Raw genomic sequence first — 21371 nt, 5'->3', positions numbered from 1 at the left:
GCTCTGCCTTTCTGTTTTTTAAAATCTATTTATACATTATATGTTTACTCCCATGCAGTCTGAAATTTAGTCAGTGGGGAAGAGATTAGTGTGCTTTGAGAATATGCAAAATTATGCATAATTTGTACACCTTCAAACCTGGGTTGGGGGAAGTAATGTGGCCTGTAGATTCCAAGTAGGAGTACCCTGCAGGATTGAAATCCCTTCCTAAATATAGGAAAAGAGCTGCAGGAACAGCTATTCCCTGTCCTTCCCAATTAGGCAGGCATACACACAAACACAGACACACATTCACTTACTCATTTTATTAGTTTTTAGTTACTTGTGCTTAAGCAGAACCTTTTTACTAAACAAAACTTGATGACCTAATTTCTGTCTCTGTTTGCTTTAGACCTCGTCTCCATATAGCAAGAGCAGATGGTAACAGCCTACATCTTGGTTTTGGCAGAGAGAAGACCATGCTAACTTTGCCTTCTTGAAGGATCATCTGATGGGGCTAGGCCTCAATTAACCATCTGAGATTCATCCCGGAAGATGAAACAGTGCTTTTCTTTTTGTTGTGCATATCCGAACAAGCTCTGCTTAGTCCCTGCTACTTAAAATCTGGGTCATAGTGTTGGGATATGCCTGCTGTTTTTAATTCTGAACAGTGGGGCTTCTGTTCTCTTTGGAGCTGTCATTCAGGTTATTCTTAGTGCCACCTCTGCAGTGCAGCTAGCCAGCACTTTGGGAGCTCCCCCCCCCATGTTTTTTACTCCACATCTTTGAAGAACCAGGTTGACTCTGTTGTACGTGTCTGGCCTTCTCCAGAATCCATTGTGTTTATGTTGTATAAACAGGTCACTGCTGGTATTGACAAGACCTCTCCTTGGTTGCAATTCAGCCTTTTGGTGGATGATTGGGTACCTTTGCTTTCCATTTTGTTACCAAACAGCACAGCTGAGAAGGGTCATGTTGCAGTTCTCTTGATGGAGTTCATGCTCATCATGCTGTGGAGAGACACTGTCATATGCTGCAAGAAATTTTGTAGTCTTGACCTGAACTGTGGCAAGCTATCTGACAGCTTTCTCGCCTTTGACTCAAGACCTGGAGTGTGACAGAGCTATGCTGCTCCCAAAATCTTAGTAGTCCTCTCACCTGCTGTTTTCTTGACACAAATTAAGGCAGCACATGACTTCTCAATACTTGGAGCGTTGCTCAATGTCAGAATGGGAAATGGGAGAGGCTGTTTATTATTTAGAAGGCAACATCCCAACAACATGATATAGGGCTTTTGAACTATTGATGGCTTCCTGAAGGCCATCCGTTCAACATGATGTATGTTGCAACTAATGGGGTGTGTGTCTATGGGAGACCTGCTGGTTGTGCAGAGGTTCTGTGAAGATTAAGGTGGTAAATTCATGTTTCCATGCATCCTGGGAATTCTCAGAACCCTCCCGAATATTTGCTAACTTGTCTATAACATTTTCCTGTTTATTAGCTGAATCATCAAAAGGGCCTCTTCCTAGTTCTTTTGTGAGAGCTCAGTGAACAGCCCTCTGTTGCCCACAGCCTTTGCAGCAGTGCTGACTGACATGGTGCCTACCTGATAAGTAGGATGCCGACCCAATGAGTACAAACCACAGTCAGTAGGGCCTGCCATTTATGCAAATACACTAGTCCTATTTCAGGAGGCACCTTAGCCTTCAAGGCAGCCTACTTTCCCATGCTCACCACTATGTGCCAGTTGTTGGGACTATGTGCTAAGCATAGTCTTTATGTGCCCAGTGTTCCCCCAGTTCTCTGTGCAAATGAGTAGCTCAGCTTGCTCTCATTATTGAGAAGAGAGGAAAAAGGCAAGAAACAAGACATTGCTGGCAGGGGGCAGAGGTTGAGGACACTGAAACAAGCTTTGCAGAAATGGAGTGGGAAGAGTCTGCATGCTCCTAGCAGTGCCTTTTCATCAGTCATGTTCTGGCTTCTGAGGCTGGTGTATGCAGTGCCTTTTGTAAATGGGCCTTCAGTTTTAAGCTCTCCAGACAGGCAGGTTTTATACATCGGGAAGGAAAGGCCACATCCTGCCTCGAGGCTCTGTCCTGTCTTTTTTTGCTTAGAAATAGAAAGGGCCAGTTTACAGTCCTCTGAACTGCAGGGAAATTTCTAAGAGGCTTGCACTGAGTCCTGTTTTCTACCCACCCTTTTTTGAGAAGTTCTGTGCTTTGCTGGTGTGTGTGTAGCATTTGGGCGGGAAAAAAATATATAGCTAAACAAAGTGTCATGTGATTTTTTTAAAATGATGGATGTGAGTGAATTGCAGAAAGAGATAAGGAGGAATGTGTGTGAGACTGTTATATTTTAATCCTATTGTTATTTAAAGGAAGTGTGTTCTTCTAGAGCTGGCTTTATAGCCCAGTTATCTGACAAATAAATCCAACGTTTTTCCTAAATAGTGCTGCTGAATTTTTTTCCCCCTGGCTGTATTTAGAGAATGGAGATGTTTGAGGATTCCTTGGAAGAGGAGTGGAATAAAAATGTAATAGTAAATAGATGTTTGTTACATTTTGATCCTACCTTTCTCAGATGTGTTTAGGGCAGTGTACTCTGTTCTCTCCTCCACGGTGTCCTCACAGCTGTCCTGTAAAATATGTTAGCTTGAGAGATCATGGCCAGCCTTAAGTTACTCAGCAAACTAACAGCTGAATGAGGCTGGGTTTGTCATAACTGCAGATATTTCATGCCAGTAATACTGTTATCTAGACCCCAAAGGGCTTGGGGTCAGGTGATATGAGGAGCCAGTTCCATTCCACATCCTCCTCTTTGGAGTCCAAACATGCCACACTTTTTAAGGCTCAACTGCTGCCATCTACTTCATCAGTTCTTGTTTCTGCCTCCCTTACTTGCTGTCCTTTGGGTTGCCAAGCTCAGTTGCCCTGTTTTGTTTTCCATTTTACGGATTGTTGCCTTGACTACTCAGCTGTACTATGAACATGCAACTGAAGAGCAGAGGAAGTCTGTCCAATTGCTACAGCTCAGTCCTGAGTTTCAGTGGCTGACTTTATGGTGTGGTGCAATGATTTAGAGCGTTGGGCTAGGACACAGAAGATCTAGGTTTGAAACCCTGCTCTGCCATGGAAGCTTCCTAGGTAACTTTGGGCCAGTCACAAACTCTTAGCCTAACCTACCTCATATGGTTATTGTGAAGTTAAAGCAGAAAGAACAACATAAGGGGAAATGCAGGTTATAAATGAACAAATAAGTATCTGTACGGATGTGTAAACTAGAACTAGGAACTTAAATATAGCAGGTTGAGGTGGAAAGGAGTGCTTTCTTGGGCTATAAATATGAACACACCCAAAATACATGATGCAGTTATAGTTTTAAATCCCCAGACCCTAGATGCCTCAAAATAAACCTTCATCTTATTGCCTAGCATATAATGTCCTCAGTTTTGTTGATCTATCATAGAGCCATCTTTACAAGTGACACACAAGCCCTTTTTGCGTTTCTTGGTTTGGTAATGCAAATGTATGTATTCTTTATTCTTCATATTTGGTTGTCAGCCTCCAGGTGGGTCCTGGGGTCACCTAGAATCACAACTTGTCTCCAGTCTTCAGAGATCGGTTCCTGCGTGTGTGTACTCTGTGGCATTATATCCTGCCCTCTTCAGGATGCACCCCCAGAGTGGACTACTTTGTCTACTACTTAAAATGAATAGTGATAACATGCCATAGCATGATGAGAACTCCAAAATATCTATATGACAAATAACAAAATTATTCTTAGATGTTTCGTTGCCAACTCCAGTTTGAGAAATACCTTGTGATTTGGGGGTAGGGCAGGGGGAAGGTGGGGTCTGAGTTGGGAAGGCATCTCAGTGGGGTACAATGCCATAGAGTGGACCCTTCAAAGCAGCCATTTTCTCCAGTGGAACTGCCTTCTGGAGATCAGTTGTAATACTAGGGGTTCTCCAGGCCCCCACCTGGAGATTAGCAACCCTCTAAGTCTTCTGAAACAGAAGTTGTTGTTGTTGTTCTTGTTGTTAACCATTCAGTTGTGTCTGACTCTTGACAGTCCTATGAGCCTGCTCTCTCCACATTTTCTGATCTTGCACTGTTTCTGTGAGTTGTTCCGTGCTCAGGGTGGTGTTGACTTTTATGGTGTCTAGCTTCCCTGTTCTTTAGCAGCCTGGTTTCCTTTTGCCATTAACCAATCCAATCATAATTGCTTTTTCTAGTGAGTTCTTCTGCATGACATGGATGAAATATCAGCCACAGTTTTGTGATTTTTTCCTTCCAGAGGCGTGTCTGGTTTTATGTGGTCCAATACTTGCTTGTTTGTTACCTTTGCTGTCCAAGGAATGCTCAGGAGCCTTCTCCAGCACCACAGCTCAAATGAGGTGGTTTTCCTCCTGTCTTGCTTCTTCATGGTTCATCTTTCACAGCCAGAGGTTGCTATGGGGAATACAACAGCACAGACTAATCTGCATTTCATTGCAAGGCTTATATTTTCTTAATGTAGTATAGTGTAGTTAAATTAGTGTAGTCGTTAAGTGCATGAACTCTTACCTAGGAGAACTGGGTTTGATTCCCTACTCCTCCACTTACAGCTGCTGGAATGGCCTTGGGTCAGCCATAGCTCTTGCAGAGTTGTCCTTGAAAAGGCAGCTTCTGTGAGAGCTCTCTCAGCCCCACCTACCTCACAGGGTATCTGTTGTTGGGGAGGAAGGTAAATGAGATTGTAAGCCACTCTGAGACTTTTGAGATTCTGAGTGGAGGCTGGGGTATAAATCCAATATCATCTTTTTCTTAAAAATGAAGTATATACAGAATCATATCCTTGGTCCATCAAGTCAGTATTATCTACTCAGACTGGCAGAGGCTCTCCAGGGTCTCAGGCTGAGGTCTTTCACATCACCTGGGACTTTCTGCATACTAAGCAGATGCTGTACCCCTGAGCAAAGGCCCTTCCTTGCCCTCTTTATTCCTTCATTATGGAAATCAGTGCCATCCTTTCCCCTCATATTGATAAATGCATATGTTTACTTAAGAAAGTTTGCCATATCTAATGGTTTTTGAGCATGAACCCACCATTACCCTTCATAAAAAGATTACACTCCAGATAAGTCAAGCATGATCAACTTTCTGGAGAGGTTTGAAAAGGTCATGCCAAGGTCAAGTGGCATACATCCTGACTGGACAGCCTTTCCTTTTTGCAGCGTTTCCCCCCCTGCTGCTCAGGATATGGCATTCTGAGCAAAGAGAAACTTCATGAATTATTTAGCACCTGAAGTGCCTCTGTCTGTGGCTGGTGGGAGCTCAGTGACCTCTTTCTCCTTGAGGCAGGCTGAGGAGCAGAGAAAGATGGGATGCTTTCAGAAGCTGTAACCTGGCAATTTGGCTGGTCCAAACCAGTCTCTTCCAACTTGAAACCCCACTTTCCAAGGGATAGAACCTGCTCTGTTGTGACCTTATTTTGGTCCAAGCCACCTGTCTCCTGAGGCCCATGTTTCTGGGCTGCTTGAGATTGTCTGCAGTAAAAATAGCTTGCAAGGTTTGTCCTTGTTACTCAGCAACTTTAATATGAGGGGACTTGCTAGTGGGTCCTAGATGCTAAGATAAAAGAGCCAGCTTTCTACATCAGCTGTGCTCAATAATGTGATGGACATGATCAAAACCAGTTTCATTAATTTTTCCACCATTATTTTCAGTTCTTGCTCTGGTTCCTTAAGCAGCAGCTGAAATTATCTTGCTAGTGAAGCCTGTGAAGCTTTCTTAATTGTGTATTTTCAAACCAGAAAAAGCTTTGACTGATAAATGTTTGTGTCAGGTTTGAAGCATCTTAACAGGTTGGCCAAAGCAGTGTCTGTCCAGTCAGCAGCCATCTTGGCTCAACCTGTCAGGGTTGCTACAGAGCAGGCATCCAAGCTGTGCTCAATGTTCTGTTCTGAAGGGCAGGTAAGGCACAAACCTTTTCAATGCCCCTGAAACGAAAGGAGATGCATTTTGTTTTTAAAAGCTTCAGAATTGTCTTAATGACACATTAGTTTCAATTATGTTTTTGCTCTTTTCAGAGAGAAAGCTGGTGCCAGTAGTAGCAGATCCATGAAAGGGATAGCAATGGTGACCTATTATCCAGGTTTTGTGAAGAACCGGGGTTTTTTTCTCACCTACTGTAAAAGTTGGAGTTTGATGAATACCTCCTACATTGCTTCAGGATGGAAATTTGCAAAGGCCTTTACAGTAGGGTTGCCAATCCCCCAGTTTGAAGGCCCTCCTCCCACTTCAGGGTCATCAGAAAGCAGGGTGGGGGGGAGGAAAATCTTGCTGGGCACTTCACTATTCCCTATTGAGGCTAATTTCCATAGGGTATAATTGATCTGCAGGTATTTGGGGCTCTGGGGGGGGGGTGCTGTTTTTTGAGGTAGAGGCACCAAGTATTAAGGATAGCATCCAGTCTCTCTCCCCAAAATACCCTCCATGTTTTAAAAGGATTGGACCAGGGGGTCCAACTCTTATGAGCCCAAAAAGAAGGTGTCCCTATCTTTCATTACTTCCAACGGGGGGGGGGGGGGAAGGCATTTAAAAGGTTGCGGCCCCTTTAAAAGTGAGGTCCAGAACTCCCTTTGGAATTCGAATATGCTTGTCACATCCTTGCTCCTGCCTCCACCCCCAAAGTCCCCAGATATTTCTTGATTTGGACTTGGCGACCCTACTTTACAGAAGGCCCCATATCGATGGTTTTTTGAGCCCTTGCCAGGTTTTTAGTTTTTGGGTTAATGCTGTTGGGTTCTAGGTATTTTATCATTACACATGCCATGATTGCCTCCATCAGAAATGGCAGAAAAGCAGTGCTGTGGCCATCTGCACAGACAAAAGACTGTGCTTCTATTCAAAAAAGTCACCACAAAGGAGCTCTATAATAAGTGAGCAAACAGGTGATGGCAATTGCAGCACAACTGAAGCCCCCTGGGGGCTTGTACAGACCCTAAAGATCTCATGCAGATTGTTCAGGTGTGAGTTTGCATAAGTAGCCCATGCTGGGAACTGTTGTTCGTGGCTAAACATTACTCTAGTTACTGATGCATCTGGAAATATTTAACTGGTTGACGGGCCAAACAGCAAACCCCATTTAACCATTATTTTTGAGATGATTGCTGGCTTTTTTTTGAGCAACTGAGCACTCAGGGCAAAAGGAAAAGACCTGGGCTTCTTAATCCAACCCTTCTGTCCCTTTTCTTAACCTTCGCTGTTCTTTCCTGTGCATGCCACAGTTATTTTGTCTAGAATGTATTTGGGGTGGATGATGAGAATAATTGAGCATGCAGAGATGTCTTTAAAAAGTTGAGAAGCGTTTGAATAAATGGTGGACTGGTTGGTGTAATTGTATAATAATAGGATTATTGAGAGACTTCATGAGATGGCCATGATTAGTACTTGGGTGGGAGACCAGCAAGGAAGTCCAGGATTACTATGCAGAAGCAGGCAATGGCAAATCACTTCTACGTGTTGTTTGCTCTGAAAATATCAAATATGAGTCAGTTGTGACTTGATGGCTCACAATATTAGGCCAGCTTCAGGAATTTCCAAAATTGACTTCCTTTTTCCACCCTGGTGGTTCATTTAGCATTGCTAATTTAACTATTGGCCATATCCCTTCTACCATAAAAGCCTGTGCTCCAAATATTTTTATTAAGGTGTCAGCTTTTTAATACGCATACAGGGCTCCTGCCGCCAAAGCTGTACCGTTAGGACAAATTTCAGACCACAATGCAATTCAGGCTATGACATTTCCTCACTAAGAAAGCAGGAAGCTAATTAAGTGCAGGCAGAGCAGATAATTAAAAAAAACCTGAGACCATAGATACAACCTATGGGTCAAATCATGCACATATCATAGGTGGACATGAAATAAAGCATGTAGAATCTTGCACTCATTTATATATATCAGGGGTGGCCAACGGTAGCTCTCCAGATGTTTTTTCTCTACAACTCCCATCAGCCCCAGCCATTGGCCATGCTGGCTGGGGCTGATGGGAGTTGTAGGCAAAAAGCATCTGGAGAACTCCTGTTGGCCACCCCTGATATATTTAGGTAGACAAGAGACCAAAAATTGGAAGGGAAAAAGCCAGGTGCCTTTCTCATGAGTACATATGACATACTGAAACACAGGAAACATGATACAATGCTGAAACATGCACACATGCTCTCTGTGTTTCATATACACAGCAGAACAAGGAGGAAATGGAACCTCTGCATGTATCTCAAATTTTGAGTTGTGCAGAGGGTACAAGACACTAGTGCGATGCAGTAATTAAAGTATCGCATGAGGATGTGGGAGACCCTGGTTTGAAACTACATTCTCACATGGAAGCTTTCTGGGTTACCTTGGGCCAGTCACATACTCAGTTCAGTGTACTTCATAGGGTTGTGAGTAAAATGGAGGAGATGAGTGTAAGACATTTGTTACAGCAGTAAAAGACACAACATGCAGGACGTAAAGCTAATGCAGAACCCTGAACAGCAGATTCAACATAAGCAACTGAGTGAAACATGACTCACTTAGACACATTTAAGTATGTAACAATGAGTACAACGTAAGTTGTAAATAAGTAAATAAAATCTGTTATGTGATGGTGCTGTAGTTTTTGGGCAAAACTTAATGGTAAATTTGGGCTCAAACCATAGAGTTTTATCCAAATCTAGAGCATTGCCATGTGGCGATGGTATGATGACATCACTTCCGGGTGATGTCAATGCACCACACACACAAAGTGTGAAGGGCAGACTTTCCTAAGAAGGACAGAAGATTCCCTGTCAGGAAGGCGGTAGGACCTTGCAACCGTAATGCCATATGGAGGTTGGCAACCCTAGTGAGAGGGCAGACTCTATGACATCATATCCACAGACCTCCCTCCAAACTTCTTACCAACTCTGGGTTGGGAAATGGCTGGAGATTTCTGGGTGGAGCCTGGGGAAGGCAGGGAGTTCTCAGCAGGTCATAATGTTGAGTCAACACTCCAAAGCAGCCTTTTTCTTCAGGGGAACTGATCTGTGTTGACTGAATATCAGCTGTAATTCTGAGAGATCTCCAGGTCCCACCTAGAGGTCAGCAAATCTAATAGTAGCCTAATTTTTGCTCTGAATATTTCAAGCAGTTTCTGTAACTATACAATTCCTTACTTAGTTTTTCAACTGTAGCTTGAAAAATTCCTGGAGATCTGGAGGAGATGCCTGGGAAAGGTAGTAGAGGGAGCTCAGTGGTCATGTGATGTCACTCTAGGACTTCTATTTCTCTTAAGACTGTATGGAATACCAAAAAGTCCATATGCCAAAGCTGCCATTTTTTCCAGAAGAACTGATGTCTATATTGTGGAGATTAGTTGTAACAGGCCACTCATTGATATTGGTAAGTGCATTGTTTAGCAAGAAAAAAGTGTATTCTAGTTAATTTAGTTATGCCTGCTCACCACAAAAAGTGCTTAATGTTGTAGTGATTGTAGAAATTCTTGCATTATATCTTGGTTATTTTTATCAGTTTTATTTTTGACAGTGTACTAGTAGTAGCTATAATTGGTGTTGTTACATGACCAACTTAAGCTGATGTGTAAATTGGTTACTCATATGCTCACCTCACCAGGATTTAAAATAAGCCAGAATTCAACCTTAGAACCTGTTTGGAATTTCAGGGTTCAGCCTTAGAACCCATCAAGTAATAATAAAAATAAGAATGTCTGTTTTCCTATCCATTTGGGTGTTCACTGACAGTTCCCATGCATCTGGGATTGTCCACAACAGGCACTGTTTCTGTGAGGTTTTGCATCTTGCATTTCTGCATAGAACTTAATCAATGGATTTGAGTCACAAAAGGACAAATGCATTGAACATATGAACATATGAAGCTGCCTTATACTGAATCAGACCTTTGGTCCATCAAAGTCAGTATTGTCTACTCAGACTGGCAGTGGCTCTCCAGGGTCTCAAGCTGAGGTTTTTCACGCCTACTTGCCTGGACCCTTTTTTGGAGATGCCAGGGATTGAACCTGGGACCTTCTGCTTCCCAAGCAGATGCTCTGCCACTGAGCCACCGTCCCTCCCCTAAAACATATGAACATATGAAGCTGCCTTATACTGAATCAGACCTGTGGTCCATCAAAGTCAGTATTGTCTTCTCAGACCGGCAGCGGCTCTCCAGGGTCTCAAGCTGAGGTTTTTCACGCCTACTTGCCTGGACCCTTTTTTGGAGATGCCAGGGATTGAACCTGGGACCTTCTGCTTCCCAAGCAGATGCTCTGCCACTGAGCCACCATCCCTCCCCTAAAACATATGAACATATGAAGCTGCCTTATACTGAATCAGACCTGTGGTCCATCAAAGTCAGTATTGTCTTCTCAGACCGGCAGCGGCTCTCCAGGGTCTCAAGCTGAGGTTTTTCACGCCTACTTGCCTGGACCCTTTTTTGGAGATGCCAGGGATTGAACCTGGGACCTTCTGCTTCCCAAGCAGATGCTCTGCCACTGAGCCACCGTCCCTCCCCTAAAACATATGAACATATGAAGCTGCCTTATACTGAATCAGACCTGTGGTCCATCAAAGTCAGTATTGTCTTCTCAGACCGGCAGCGGCTCTCCAGGGTCTCAAGCTGAGGTTTTTCACGCCTACTTGCCTGGACCCTTTTTTGGAGATGCCAGGGATTGAACCTGGGACCTTCTGCTTCCCAAGCAGATGCTCTGCCACTGAGCCACCATCCCTCCCCTAAAACATATGAACATATGAAGCTGCCTTATACTGAATCAGACCTGTGGTCCATCAAAGTCAGTATTGTCTTCTCAGACCGGCAGCGGCTCTCCAGGGTCTCAAGCTGAGGTTTTTCACGCCTACTTGCCTGGACCCTTTTTTGGAGATGCCAGGGATTGAACCTGGGACCTTCTGCTTCCCAAGCAGATGCTCTGCCACTGAGCCACCGTCCCTCCCCTAAAACATATGAACATATGAAGCTGCCTTATACTGAATCAGACCTGTGGTCCATCAAAGTCAGTATTGTCTTCTCAGACCGGCAGCGGCTCTCCAGGGTCTCAAGCTGAGGTTTTTCACGCCTACTTGCCTGGACCCTTTTTTGGAGATGCCAGGGATTGAACCTGGGACCTTCTGCTTCCCAAGCAGATGCTCTGCCACTGAGCCACCGTCCCTCCCCATTCTTGATGTTGTTTGTAAATTTTGAAGTTAGACATCAGTGGAACCATTGCTGGTAAACTATGTCATACACCAAGAGATATGAAGGGAGACAGTAAAAAGGGAGTGAGGCATTGGTGAAAATGGAACACAGGAAGACAAGAGAAGAGTTGTAACTTTATAGATACCCCCAGTTAAGACTGCTAACTCCTGCTTGGGAAATACCTCTAGATTTGGGGTGGAACCTGAGGAGTGTGGGATTTGGATTGGGGAGGGGTCTCAGGGAGGCATAATGCCAGAGTCCACCCTCCAAAGCAGCCATTTTTTCCAGGGGGACTGATCTCTGTCATCTTGAGATCAGTTGTAATTCTGGGAGATATCCAGACCCTACCTGAAGGCTGGCAACTCTACCCCCAGTAACCTGTTTGATTTTATGTATTAGGTTCCATTACAGAACACGCCCCCCCCCCCCCAGTATTAATGGAATAGTCAGCCATGTTCATCAGATGCATTTTTATGGTTGAGTGCATTCTTTGAGCGATGCTTGCTTGCCTTGGGCAAGAGGAGGGGCAGAGGTGGCTGAGAAATAGCTATCATGTTTCATCAACATGATGTGTTCATGTTGGGGTTTTCTATGGATATGGCCATTGAATCCAGCAAGCAAAAGTGCCTGAGGGCAGATCAACACTAACAGGAAATCTTTTGTTCCAACACAGTAGAAGTCAAACTGACACTGTGAGCGCGAGGTAAGTAACAACAGCCCTTTCTTTGTCCCTGCTTGTACAGTGAATCCAATCAGCCCCTAATGACTCCATGACTCATGGAAGGAGGGCAGGGGGAGGAGACAACCCTATTAGTTCAGGTCTTGTTGTTGTTGTTGTCCTTGTTGAATGTTGGGAGTGGCCTTGTCTGCTAGATTCTCTCAGTTCAAGAGAAGAAGAGAGTGTAAGTGAACAGGTCTTTTGTTGGTAGTGAGTAGTTGCTCCAGACAAGGACAAGCCCTGCCCCCAAAGGCAGGGAAGGATCAGTGTGCAGGAAATGCTTTAGATCTATGTTGAAGATCATCAGAAGCTTTAGCCCAGAACTGTAGGCAGTGACTAGTGTACTGTCTTAGGGTACTTTTCACATGGCAACTGTTTGCAAGTGGATTTTGCTGTTCTTACATGGTAAAAATCTAGTTGCAAAGCACATTATTTAATGCACCCTTAGTTTTTCTGCTGGGCCTGTCCTGTAGTAGTGTCTGTCTGGCCTTGTTCAGCTATCGCTTCACTTGCCCTGCTGGGCACTGTAGTTTTAGAAGAGAAGAACAGAAGAGATTGGATTTATACCCCGCCCTTCACTACCTGAAGGAGAGGCTTACAATCTCCTTTCCTTTCCCTCTCCCCTCAACAGACACCCTGTGTTTTAGGTCAGTCACAATTCTGTCAGGGACTGTTCTGGAAAGAGAAATTGCTCTGACAGAACTCTGACAGAAACTGTTCTTTCCAGAACAGTCTCTGACAGAATTGTGATCGACCAAAGATCACTCCAGCAGTTGCATGTGAAGGAGTGGGAAATCAAGCCTGGTTCTCCAAGATAAGAAGAGAAGAGATTGGATTTATACCCTGCTCTTCACTACCTGAAAGAGTCTCAGAGCGGCTTACAATCTTCTTTCCCTTCCTCTCCCCACAACAGACACCCTGTGAGGTAGGTGGGGCTGAGAGAGCTCTCACATAACTGCTCTTGATCAGAATAGCTCTGAAAGAATTTGAGAGTCTGCACACTTAACCACTGCACCAAACTGGCTCTCTAAAATGTTTTAGGAACATTTGATGTAAATGTGGTGGATGTTCATCCCTCCTCAAAGGATTAGAACAAACACAGTTTTATTTTAGGGCTTAATTATGTACCATGGTTCCATCTGACCTACCAGTGGATTTTCAAGGCAGAGTTAACAGTGTGTTCTGAATGGCAGCTGTCTGCATTTGTAGATTGTAGGATTGCCAACCTCCAGGTAGGCCTAGAGTTCTAGTGGAATTACATCTAATCTCTAGACAACAGAGATCACGTCGTCTGGAGAAAATGGCAGCTTTGGAGGATGAACTTTATTAGGTTATAGGTGAAATCCCCAAATTCAACTTTTCACTGACAACACCACCAGATCTCCTGGAATTCCCAGGACAGAGTTGGCAACCCCCTGTGTATGCCAGGCAGTTGGTTCCCAGCATAAGATGGGGCCATTGTTGGCAACTCCTACCTGGGAAGTTCCTGGCAATTTGGGTGTGCTGCATGTGGAGAGAGGAATCTGGGGGAAGTTTCCACCTATAACCTATGGCAGGGGTGTCAAACATGCAACCCGGGGGCCAAATCAGACTCCCAGAGGGCTCCTATCAGGCCCCCGAGCAACTGGCTGCCATCTGTTTCCTCTCCCTCTTGCTTCCTTCTGCATCTCAGCTTGCTTTGCAAGGCTTGCTCAATTGCACAGGAGAGCTACTGAGCCAAACTTCTCTTCCTACTATTGGCTGACGCTCCTCCCCCACCAGTCCCTTGGGGAAGGAAGGAAAGAACTTTGCCCAGTTCCCTGGATCCCATGGAAGAAATACAAAGAAAGCACATTTAAAACCAATTAGTGCTAATGTTTTAAGCATGTTTTTAAAGGTTTTTTTTTAAAAAAATATTTAATTGTGTTTTTCTGTGTCCTTTATAAAGTTAATATCTCTGCTACCAAATTTTAAATAGGTACATACATGGCCTGGCCCAGGCCCGTAGCTATGAGGGGGCCTGTGGGGCACAGCCACCAAACTTCTGGGTGAGGCCCCCTGATTGGAGGCCCCAAGCAGCCCCTGGGGCCTCTGCCATGGTTCTGGGGTCTGCTGCTGGCCCCATGAGCATTTGGCAGGTGAGGGCAGAAGCAGTTCCAGCCTCCTACTGGAGTTAAAGGGCCCCTGATCAGCTGTTTTGCGGGCCTTTTAACTAGCACAGGGGCTGGGGCTGCTTCTGCCTCCAGCCCTGCGCACTATTTTAATGGTGGTGGTGGGGAAAGTAGCAGGGAGAGGACAGGAGGAAAGGGAAGCTCTTCCTTGCCTGCCCCTCACCACCACCCTCCCTTCCCTGCCATTAAAATAGCACTGCGGGGCTGGAGGCAGAAGCAGCCCAAGCCCCCTTGCTAATTAAAGGGCCCGCAAAATAGCTTATCATCGGGCCCTTTAACTGGTGGGGAGGTGGGGGGCTGCTTCTGCCTGGATCTCCGGCTTCTCCTGGCCTCTTTCCCAGTTTCCCTTCCTCCCTTCCAAGCCCCGATAATCGCCTTCTTCCCGCCTTCTTCCCCTCCCAGTCCCAGCCCCGATCACTAGCTTCTCCTGACCTCTTTCCCTCCCTCCCTTCCAAGCCCCGATCGCCGCCTTCTCCCCACTTCCTTCCCAGTCCCAGCCCCAGTCCCGATCGCCGGCTTCTCCTGCCTTCTTTCCCTCCCTCCCTTCCAAGCCCCGATCGCCGCCTTCTCCCCGCCTCCTTCCCCTCCCTCCCAGTCCAAGACCCGATCCAGCTTCTCCTGGCCTCTTCCCCTCCCTCCCAGCCCTGATCGCCGCCTTCTCGCCTCCTTCCCATCTTTCCCAGCCCTGATCATTGCCCATTCTCCTGCCTGTCACTCTCATCACCACCCTCACTTCCTTGAGGGGGGGAGGGGAGGGTGTCAGGGAGAACAACTAGAGGGAAGGTCATGTGGGGCACTGGGGGGCATCAGTGCCCCCCCCCAAATGTAAATGCCCCCTGATCTTCCAAATCCTGGCTATGGCCCTGGATCTATTGCTGGCTGTTCTACTTTCCCCTTTACATATAGCAATACATGCTTGGTTATCTTCAAACATTACAATAGGTACAGGTTGTTTTATCTTGAAGTCTTTCAGCAGATGAAAAATCCATTCAAGTTCACTGCAGGCACTGGCTTTGACACACACAGCTTCTGCTGCAGATTGTGCCACTATAGTCTGTTTTCTGCTAGTCCATTCTACAAGTCCATTTCTGTAGAAGAACAAGTATCCACTGGTTGATCTGTAATTGCACGATTCTTCTGCATAGTTGACATCCATGTATCCAACTAGTCTGGGATTCTCAGAAGGTTCAGTGATCAGTCTTAAGTCCATAGTTCCTTTTAAGTATCTGGCAAGTTTCTTTACTGCATTCTAATCATGGTGATTAGGCGAACTTACTTTTCTGCTCAGTATTCCGACAGCACCTGTTATATCAGGTCTGGTAGTTTTACTCAGGTGCAGGAGTTTTCCTATAGCTTCTCTGTATTCTCCAATGTCTTTGAGTGGTTGACCACCCTGAGCTCTCAGGTATGCAGGTTCAAGAGTTATCTTAGATTCTTTACAGTCTCTCATGCCAAGAGATTCTATCAAGTCCATAATCTTTCATCTTTGGCACAGTTAAGAGTCCATCCTCGAGTTTCTCAATCTGTATTCCTAGATAGTGTTTAATATCTCCAAGTCTTTTGATTTTGACCTCTTTGTTCAGCTTTTCAACAATGTCTTTAATGTCCTCCTTGTTCAGTAGCAGCATCACAATTATTACAATATCTTGCAATATGGCCTCTCAAGCCACATCTATGGCAAATTATCTCTTTCCTTGCCTTATTCCTATGCAGTGGTTTCAGGCTTAAAGCAGACATAGAATCAGACAGTTCAGTGTCCTTGTCCCCAGATCTGGAGGCTGCTTCCTCCTTGATAGCATTTTAACAGGCCTTCCAGACTCAAATCTGTTTGCAGTCTCAAAATCATCTTAATTGGCTTGTAAATACTGGGTAGAGCTTTCAATATAGTTGAGATTAAGTCTCTTTCTGCAATAGCCTCACCAAGCTCCTGTAGTCTGGATTGCATGCACATGAGCTCCTTCAGACGTTTAGTCACATTCTCCCCTTCTTGCGCTTGAAAATCAAATATTTTGCCCTTTAAATCATGAATAGTGCTTATGGGAGTTTTGTTATATTTATCTTTAAGGCATTCAAGCATTTCTTTTGCAGTTTTAAGAGTGTGCAATTCAGGAATTTCATATGCCTCAATAGACTCTAAAATGAGAGTTTTTGCAAAACCATCTAGCCGTTTAAAATTTGATTGTTCTTGCTCATTCTCAGGGGGATTTTCAGACAAAACTCTTTCAGCTCCATAAATCTCAAGTCTTTGCATTAGGAGCAAGAGCCAGAATAAGAAATTATTCTTAGTTAACTTCAGGGTACAAAATCCTATCACTGGTAGGTTACTCAGGGTACCAAAACTAAGATTTGCAGTGGCTGTTCCTGAAGATGTGGAAACAGAAGATCCAGTGGCTCCTCTCTCTGGGCTCGACGTTTTTCACAGCAATCAGGCAGGGCAGGGTTAAAGATTCTTCCTTCCTCACTGGAGAGAAAAGGCAGCTGGATGTGCGCACATGCTTGCAGCAAGGCTCTTCCAAGTTCTCTGACGTAATCCACAGAAAAAGGATTAAAAGCTCCAAAAATTCTCTCTCTAGCACATCTGAGGCTTTTAGACAAAAGTAGCAGCGTTTCCAGATCGAGACAATCTGAATTCAAAGCTCATTTAAGTCAGAACGCTCTCAGTATTGGGAAGAGAAAACAAAGGCGTCGTTTTAAAATTGAGGCTTGTCTGCACAGCATAGCAATTTTTTGCCTATTGCTTTCTAAATGCTCTCAAAGGCGATCCAGATTTTAAAAAAATAATTCAGAATTCAAAAAACAGTCCATGCCATAAGCTGCCAGCTTGATTGCAAAAACCAAGAACCATCTGCTCTGCTATCAATTTTGTTAGGGAATTCTGTTTGAAATTCTATTTCTTTATCTCAAACAGTGCAATGGATCATTGGATCAAATAATCATTGAGAGGCATTTAACATGAAAAAGCAAAAACATATTTATTACTACAGGGAAAAGGTACTGGGAGGTGAAAATAACAAACACTATAGAACTACATCCTCACACTAGAAGATCATGTGCTTAATGGAAGACCACTTCCTCCTTCTTCTTGAACTCTCTGCCTGAACAAAGGAAGTCACCTGACTAACTGACCAAACAAACAAAACAGGTGTTCCTGTTTCTAGACCTTGATTGACAGCAGTCATTATCCTCTTCCCAGGTCATGCAGACAATAGGGAATCAGGCACAGTGTTAACCCTATAATGACTGAAACTTTAGAACATTGCAAAGGACATACAAAACAGATACATATTTCCAGCCGTTTCCATCGTTAACACTACCTGAAGTAACAACTCAACTGGAAACAGACTTTGGCTTGACATACCCAAACTATAGTCAGTGGATTGGCCTTCATCGCATAACATTGTTAGTTTAATGAGCCATGGTTTCATGGGATATGAGTTGAGCCTATGTTTATGTCTTTATTCTAGGTGATGAAAGTAAACTTAAAGATGGCAGGAAATAGCCAGCAGTGGAGGGATGGAGAAAAAAAGAAGAAAGGGGGGGTATGTTTCTTACTATGCAGCATCCTCTGTTGATGTAGGGGATGTAGTTTTTGAGTGTCACTGAAGTCTCAATGCAGGATTGTCTCCCAAAATGCCTAAATCTTTCCCAGCCTACCAACCACCCCCCTCCCCCCCCAAAAAAAAAACCCTTGATCCAAGCTGGCAGCAATTACTGAAAAGCTCATGGCAAAGTCTCATGTAAAATAAATGGAGTGACATGGATTTTGAGAATGTGTTGTGTTTGCACACCCCTATGATTCCTCCGCTCACTGTCAAAGCTGCTCAGTTAACTCAAGGGACAGCAATCTGCTTCTGGAACTGTGCCTGGAATTTTAGCAAATGTAGCCCCTTCTGGCAGGCAATTATTGTTTAATTAAAATCTGCCAAGGAAGGTAAGAGCTGCCAGAAATTAAGCATGATTTTAAAGCACAGAAGTGTGGTTGTTCTATTCCTGTTCATTTAGGGCTGAACAGAAGCACAGAAAGACAGAAAGGCAAATTGTACATTTGTTGGTCCAGAAATGTAGCCATTTCCTTACAGTGACAGTAAAAAGCTGTGCCTCACACTGCCTTAAAAATGACTGCTTTTATTGCGCTAGGAAGGTGCTCCCATGCGAGTACTCCAATTGTTATGGGAGATCAAAAATGAGAAAGCTGCATTTTCCCAACACTGAATGGCAACATTTTGTTGATGGGATAATGGAATTCCCTGCCCCCTCCCCAGTGTGCCCATTGTGAGCTGCAGGTAGGGTTGCCAATCCCCAGATGGGGGCAGGGGATCCCCTGGTTTGGAGGCCCTCCCCTCACTTCAGGGTCATCAGAAATCTGGGGGGGAGAGGAGGGAAATGTCTGCTGGGCACTCCATTATTCCCTATGGAGACTGATTCCCATCATGAGGTATAATGGAGAACTGATCTGTGGGTATCTGTGGCTCGGGGGGGGGGCTTTTTTTTGAGGTAGAGGCACCAAATTTGCAGCATAGCATCCAATGGCTCTCCTCAAAAAACCCTTGAAGTTTCAAAAAGATTGGACTAGTGGGTCCAATTCCATGAGCCTCAAAAAAAGGTGCCCCTATCCTTCATTATTTCCAATGGAGGGAAAGCATTTAAAAGGTGTGCAGTCCCTTTAAATGTGATGGCCAGAACTCCCTTTGGAGTTCATTTATGCTTGTCACACCCTTGCTTCTGGCTCCGCCCCCAAAGTCCCCAGATATTTCTTGAATTGGACCAGGCAACCCTAGTTGCAGTGCTGTACTTACTGTGGGTTTTAACTTGTGCCTGAGATGTTACTGGTGATGAGCCAAACTCTTCATGCCCTTATCCCACATTTGTACTGTTTTGAAAACATTCGTTAAAACCTTTTAAACTTATCATTTGTTTCCCCTGTGTTGGTAGTCACATGTTTGCTGATATATACCTATAGTAGGAGTACTTGCGTTAACATTTAAAAAGATTAAAAATTAAAATTAAACCAAGGTCAATGCAAGCAAAGCTACTTCTGCCATTTCAAAATACTGATTATCTTAGTAATATGTCTGTATTGTGCATGTCCTCTAACCCGTGCTGGAATGATTTTTACCATTCCCTATTTTTTAAAGAAAAAAAAATATTAATAGTTCAAGGCTTAAGAGCCCAGCTATTCTTCCCCGCTTCAAAGCTACCAACCATTCATTTTGTGTAGGGGACAATGCAGGAGGCAGATAGCCCCATCTGTGCTAGCACTGCCTGAGTACTTACTTTAATTCTGGTGTTAGATGATCTTTCATAAAAGATCTATAGAGAGAATGGATCTGTAGCAATTGTAGGGTTGCCAATCCCCAGGTAGGGGCAGGGGATCCCCCGGTTTGGAGACCCTCCCCCCGCTTCAGGGTCGTCAGAAAGCGGGGGGAGGGGAGGGAAATGGCTGCTGGGAACTCTGTTATTCCCTATGGAGATTTATTCCCATAGAAAATAATAGAGAATTGATCCGCGGGTATCTGGGGCTCTGGGGGGGGCTGTTTTTTGAGGTAGAGGCACCAAATTTTCAGTACAGCAGCTAGTGCCTCTCCCCAAAATACCCCCCAAGTTTCAAAACGATTGGACCAGGGGGTCCAATTCTATGAGCCCCAAAAGAAGGTGCCCCTATCCTTCATTACTTCCTATGGAGGAAAGGCATTGAAAAGGTGTGCTGTCCCTTTAAATGTGATGGCCAGAACTCTCTTTGGAGTTCAATTATGCTTGTCACAGCCTTGATCTTGGCTCCACCCCCAATGTCTCCTGGCTCCACTCCCAATGTCTCCTGGCTCCACCCCTAAAGTCTCCTGGCTCCACCCCCAAAGTCCCCAGATATTTCTTAAATTGGACTTGGCAACCCTAAGCAATTGATATTGTAGAACATGCCAGGTTGGGGCATAGCAGAATTAAGCAAGGCAAAATAGAACCCCTCCCAATTAAAGTAAGGTAGTATATTTAAAATAACATTCCTTTTAATAAACATTAACATTATGAACTAAAAAGATCACTGCCAGGATTATGACTTGCAATGCCCATGAAAGATTGTTTAACCAGTATGACCAGTAATGAGTTCCTAGCAGAGTTTCTACTCTCAAGTGCCACAACATATTTCCCCCCATGCAGAAGCACTTATAGTTTCACATAACATGCAAGGTGTTTCTCCTCCCTGTGTTGCTTGATGGGAACTACGAAAATAGCCTTGAAAACATGCACCTAGGCAAAGCCACAAGATCTAGAATGCACTGCTTAGAAAAATAGACAGGGTGGGAACCACAAGCTTTTTTTCAGCTCCAGACTGGGAATCTTTTGAGCCAAGCACACCGAACTAAAATCCCAACGCGATCAGCTTGCTAACTAGTCAGAGGGAAAAACCTTTAATACAGATTTAATATAAGGAAATGGGCAGTTGAAGCTTTTCATGGCATGAAGCTAAATAACATCACCTGGTTATTGCTGCAGATCAAACTGATATTAAAGGAACAGCTGGAGGGGCAGGTTTAAAAGTTGGCAATCCTATATTTCAGGCTTGTATTTGTTTATTTTAATCCCAGTTATGATTCAGTTTTACAACTCTCCTCGGCAGCCAGCCCTTACCTGACAAGCAGGACTTTCTTCTCCTACTTCCAGAAAACAAGGTTGAGGCCAAAGTTTTAGAAACACAGACAAAAAACGTTGAATCAAGTCTGTCCCTTCCTCCTTCCATTTGCTGACCAGTCTCTTCTGCCCTCCTGTGGCAGGCAGGTTGCAAATTGAGAATGGTGCACATGGTTTGTAGCCAGTATTTTAAATCCAACCATTTTCATGCCTAATTTTAGTGTGTGCAGAACGCAAAACTGAATCTTATTCTGAGAGGAGAAAAAACAGCTGGATAATATTGTGCAGGATGTACAAAAAATGCCAAAGCCAACCAAATAATAATAATAATAATAATAATAAATTTATTTTTGTATCCCGCCCTCCCCCGCCAAAGGCGGGCTCAGGGCGGCTCACAGACATGGAGTTCCATGATTCAAATAAAACAATGTAACAACAGTTTTAAATACAATCAATTACATAAATAAATTAGTTAAAAAGATAAAACAGGTGCTATAAAATACTATAGGTCGTAATCGTACATAAAATGGCTAGATGGCTGCAGTTCAATTTAGCCAGGTTCTGTCTTAAAGGCAAGCTGAAAAAGAAATGTTTTGCAAGCCCTGCGGAATTGGTTCAGGTCCCGCAGGGCTCGCACCATCTCTGGAAGTTGGTTCCACCATCGAGGGGCCATTGCTGAGAAGGCTTGC

The 21371-nt window shown here is 44.3% G+C and overlaps 1 protein-coding gene across 3 annotated transcripts in view; it reads left to right on the top strand.

Annotated features, from left to right (window-relative positions):
- GPRC5C (G protein-coupled receptor class C group 5 member C) overlaps nucleotides 1–2426 on the top strand; it is a 54505-nt gene extending 52079 nt beyond the window's left edge. For all 3 annotated transcript variants that reach the window (XM_060252238.1, XM_060252235.1, XM_060252237.1), the window contains exon 5: nucleotides 392–2426. In XM_060252238.1, the coding sequence (XP_060108221.1) occupies nucleotides 392–424 (33 nt within the window). In that variant the 3' untranslated portion in view covers nucleotides 425–2426. The remainder of the gene's footprint in view (nucleotides 1–391) is intronic.
- Nucleotides 2427–21371: the final 18945 nt, after the last annotated feature.

This window comes from Heteronotia binoei, chromosome 13, assembly GCF_032191835.1.
Source record: "Heteronotia binoei isolate CCM8104 ecotype False Entrance Well chromosome 13, APGP_CSIRO_Hbin_v1, whole genome shotgun sequence".
Taxonomy (NCBI): domain Eukaryota; kingdom Metazoa; phylum Chordata; class Lepidosauria; order Squamata; family Gekkonidae; genus Heteronotia; species Heteronotia binoei.
This window is presented reverse-complemented; position numbering and strand designations above follow the sequence as displayed.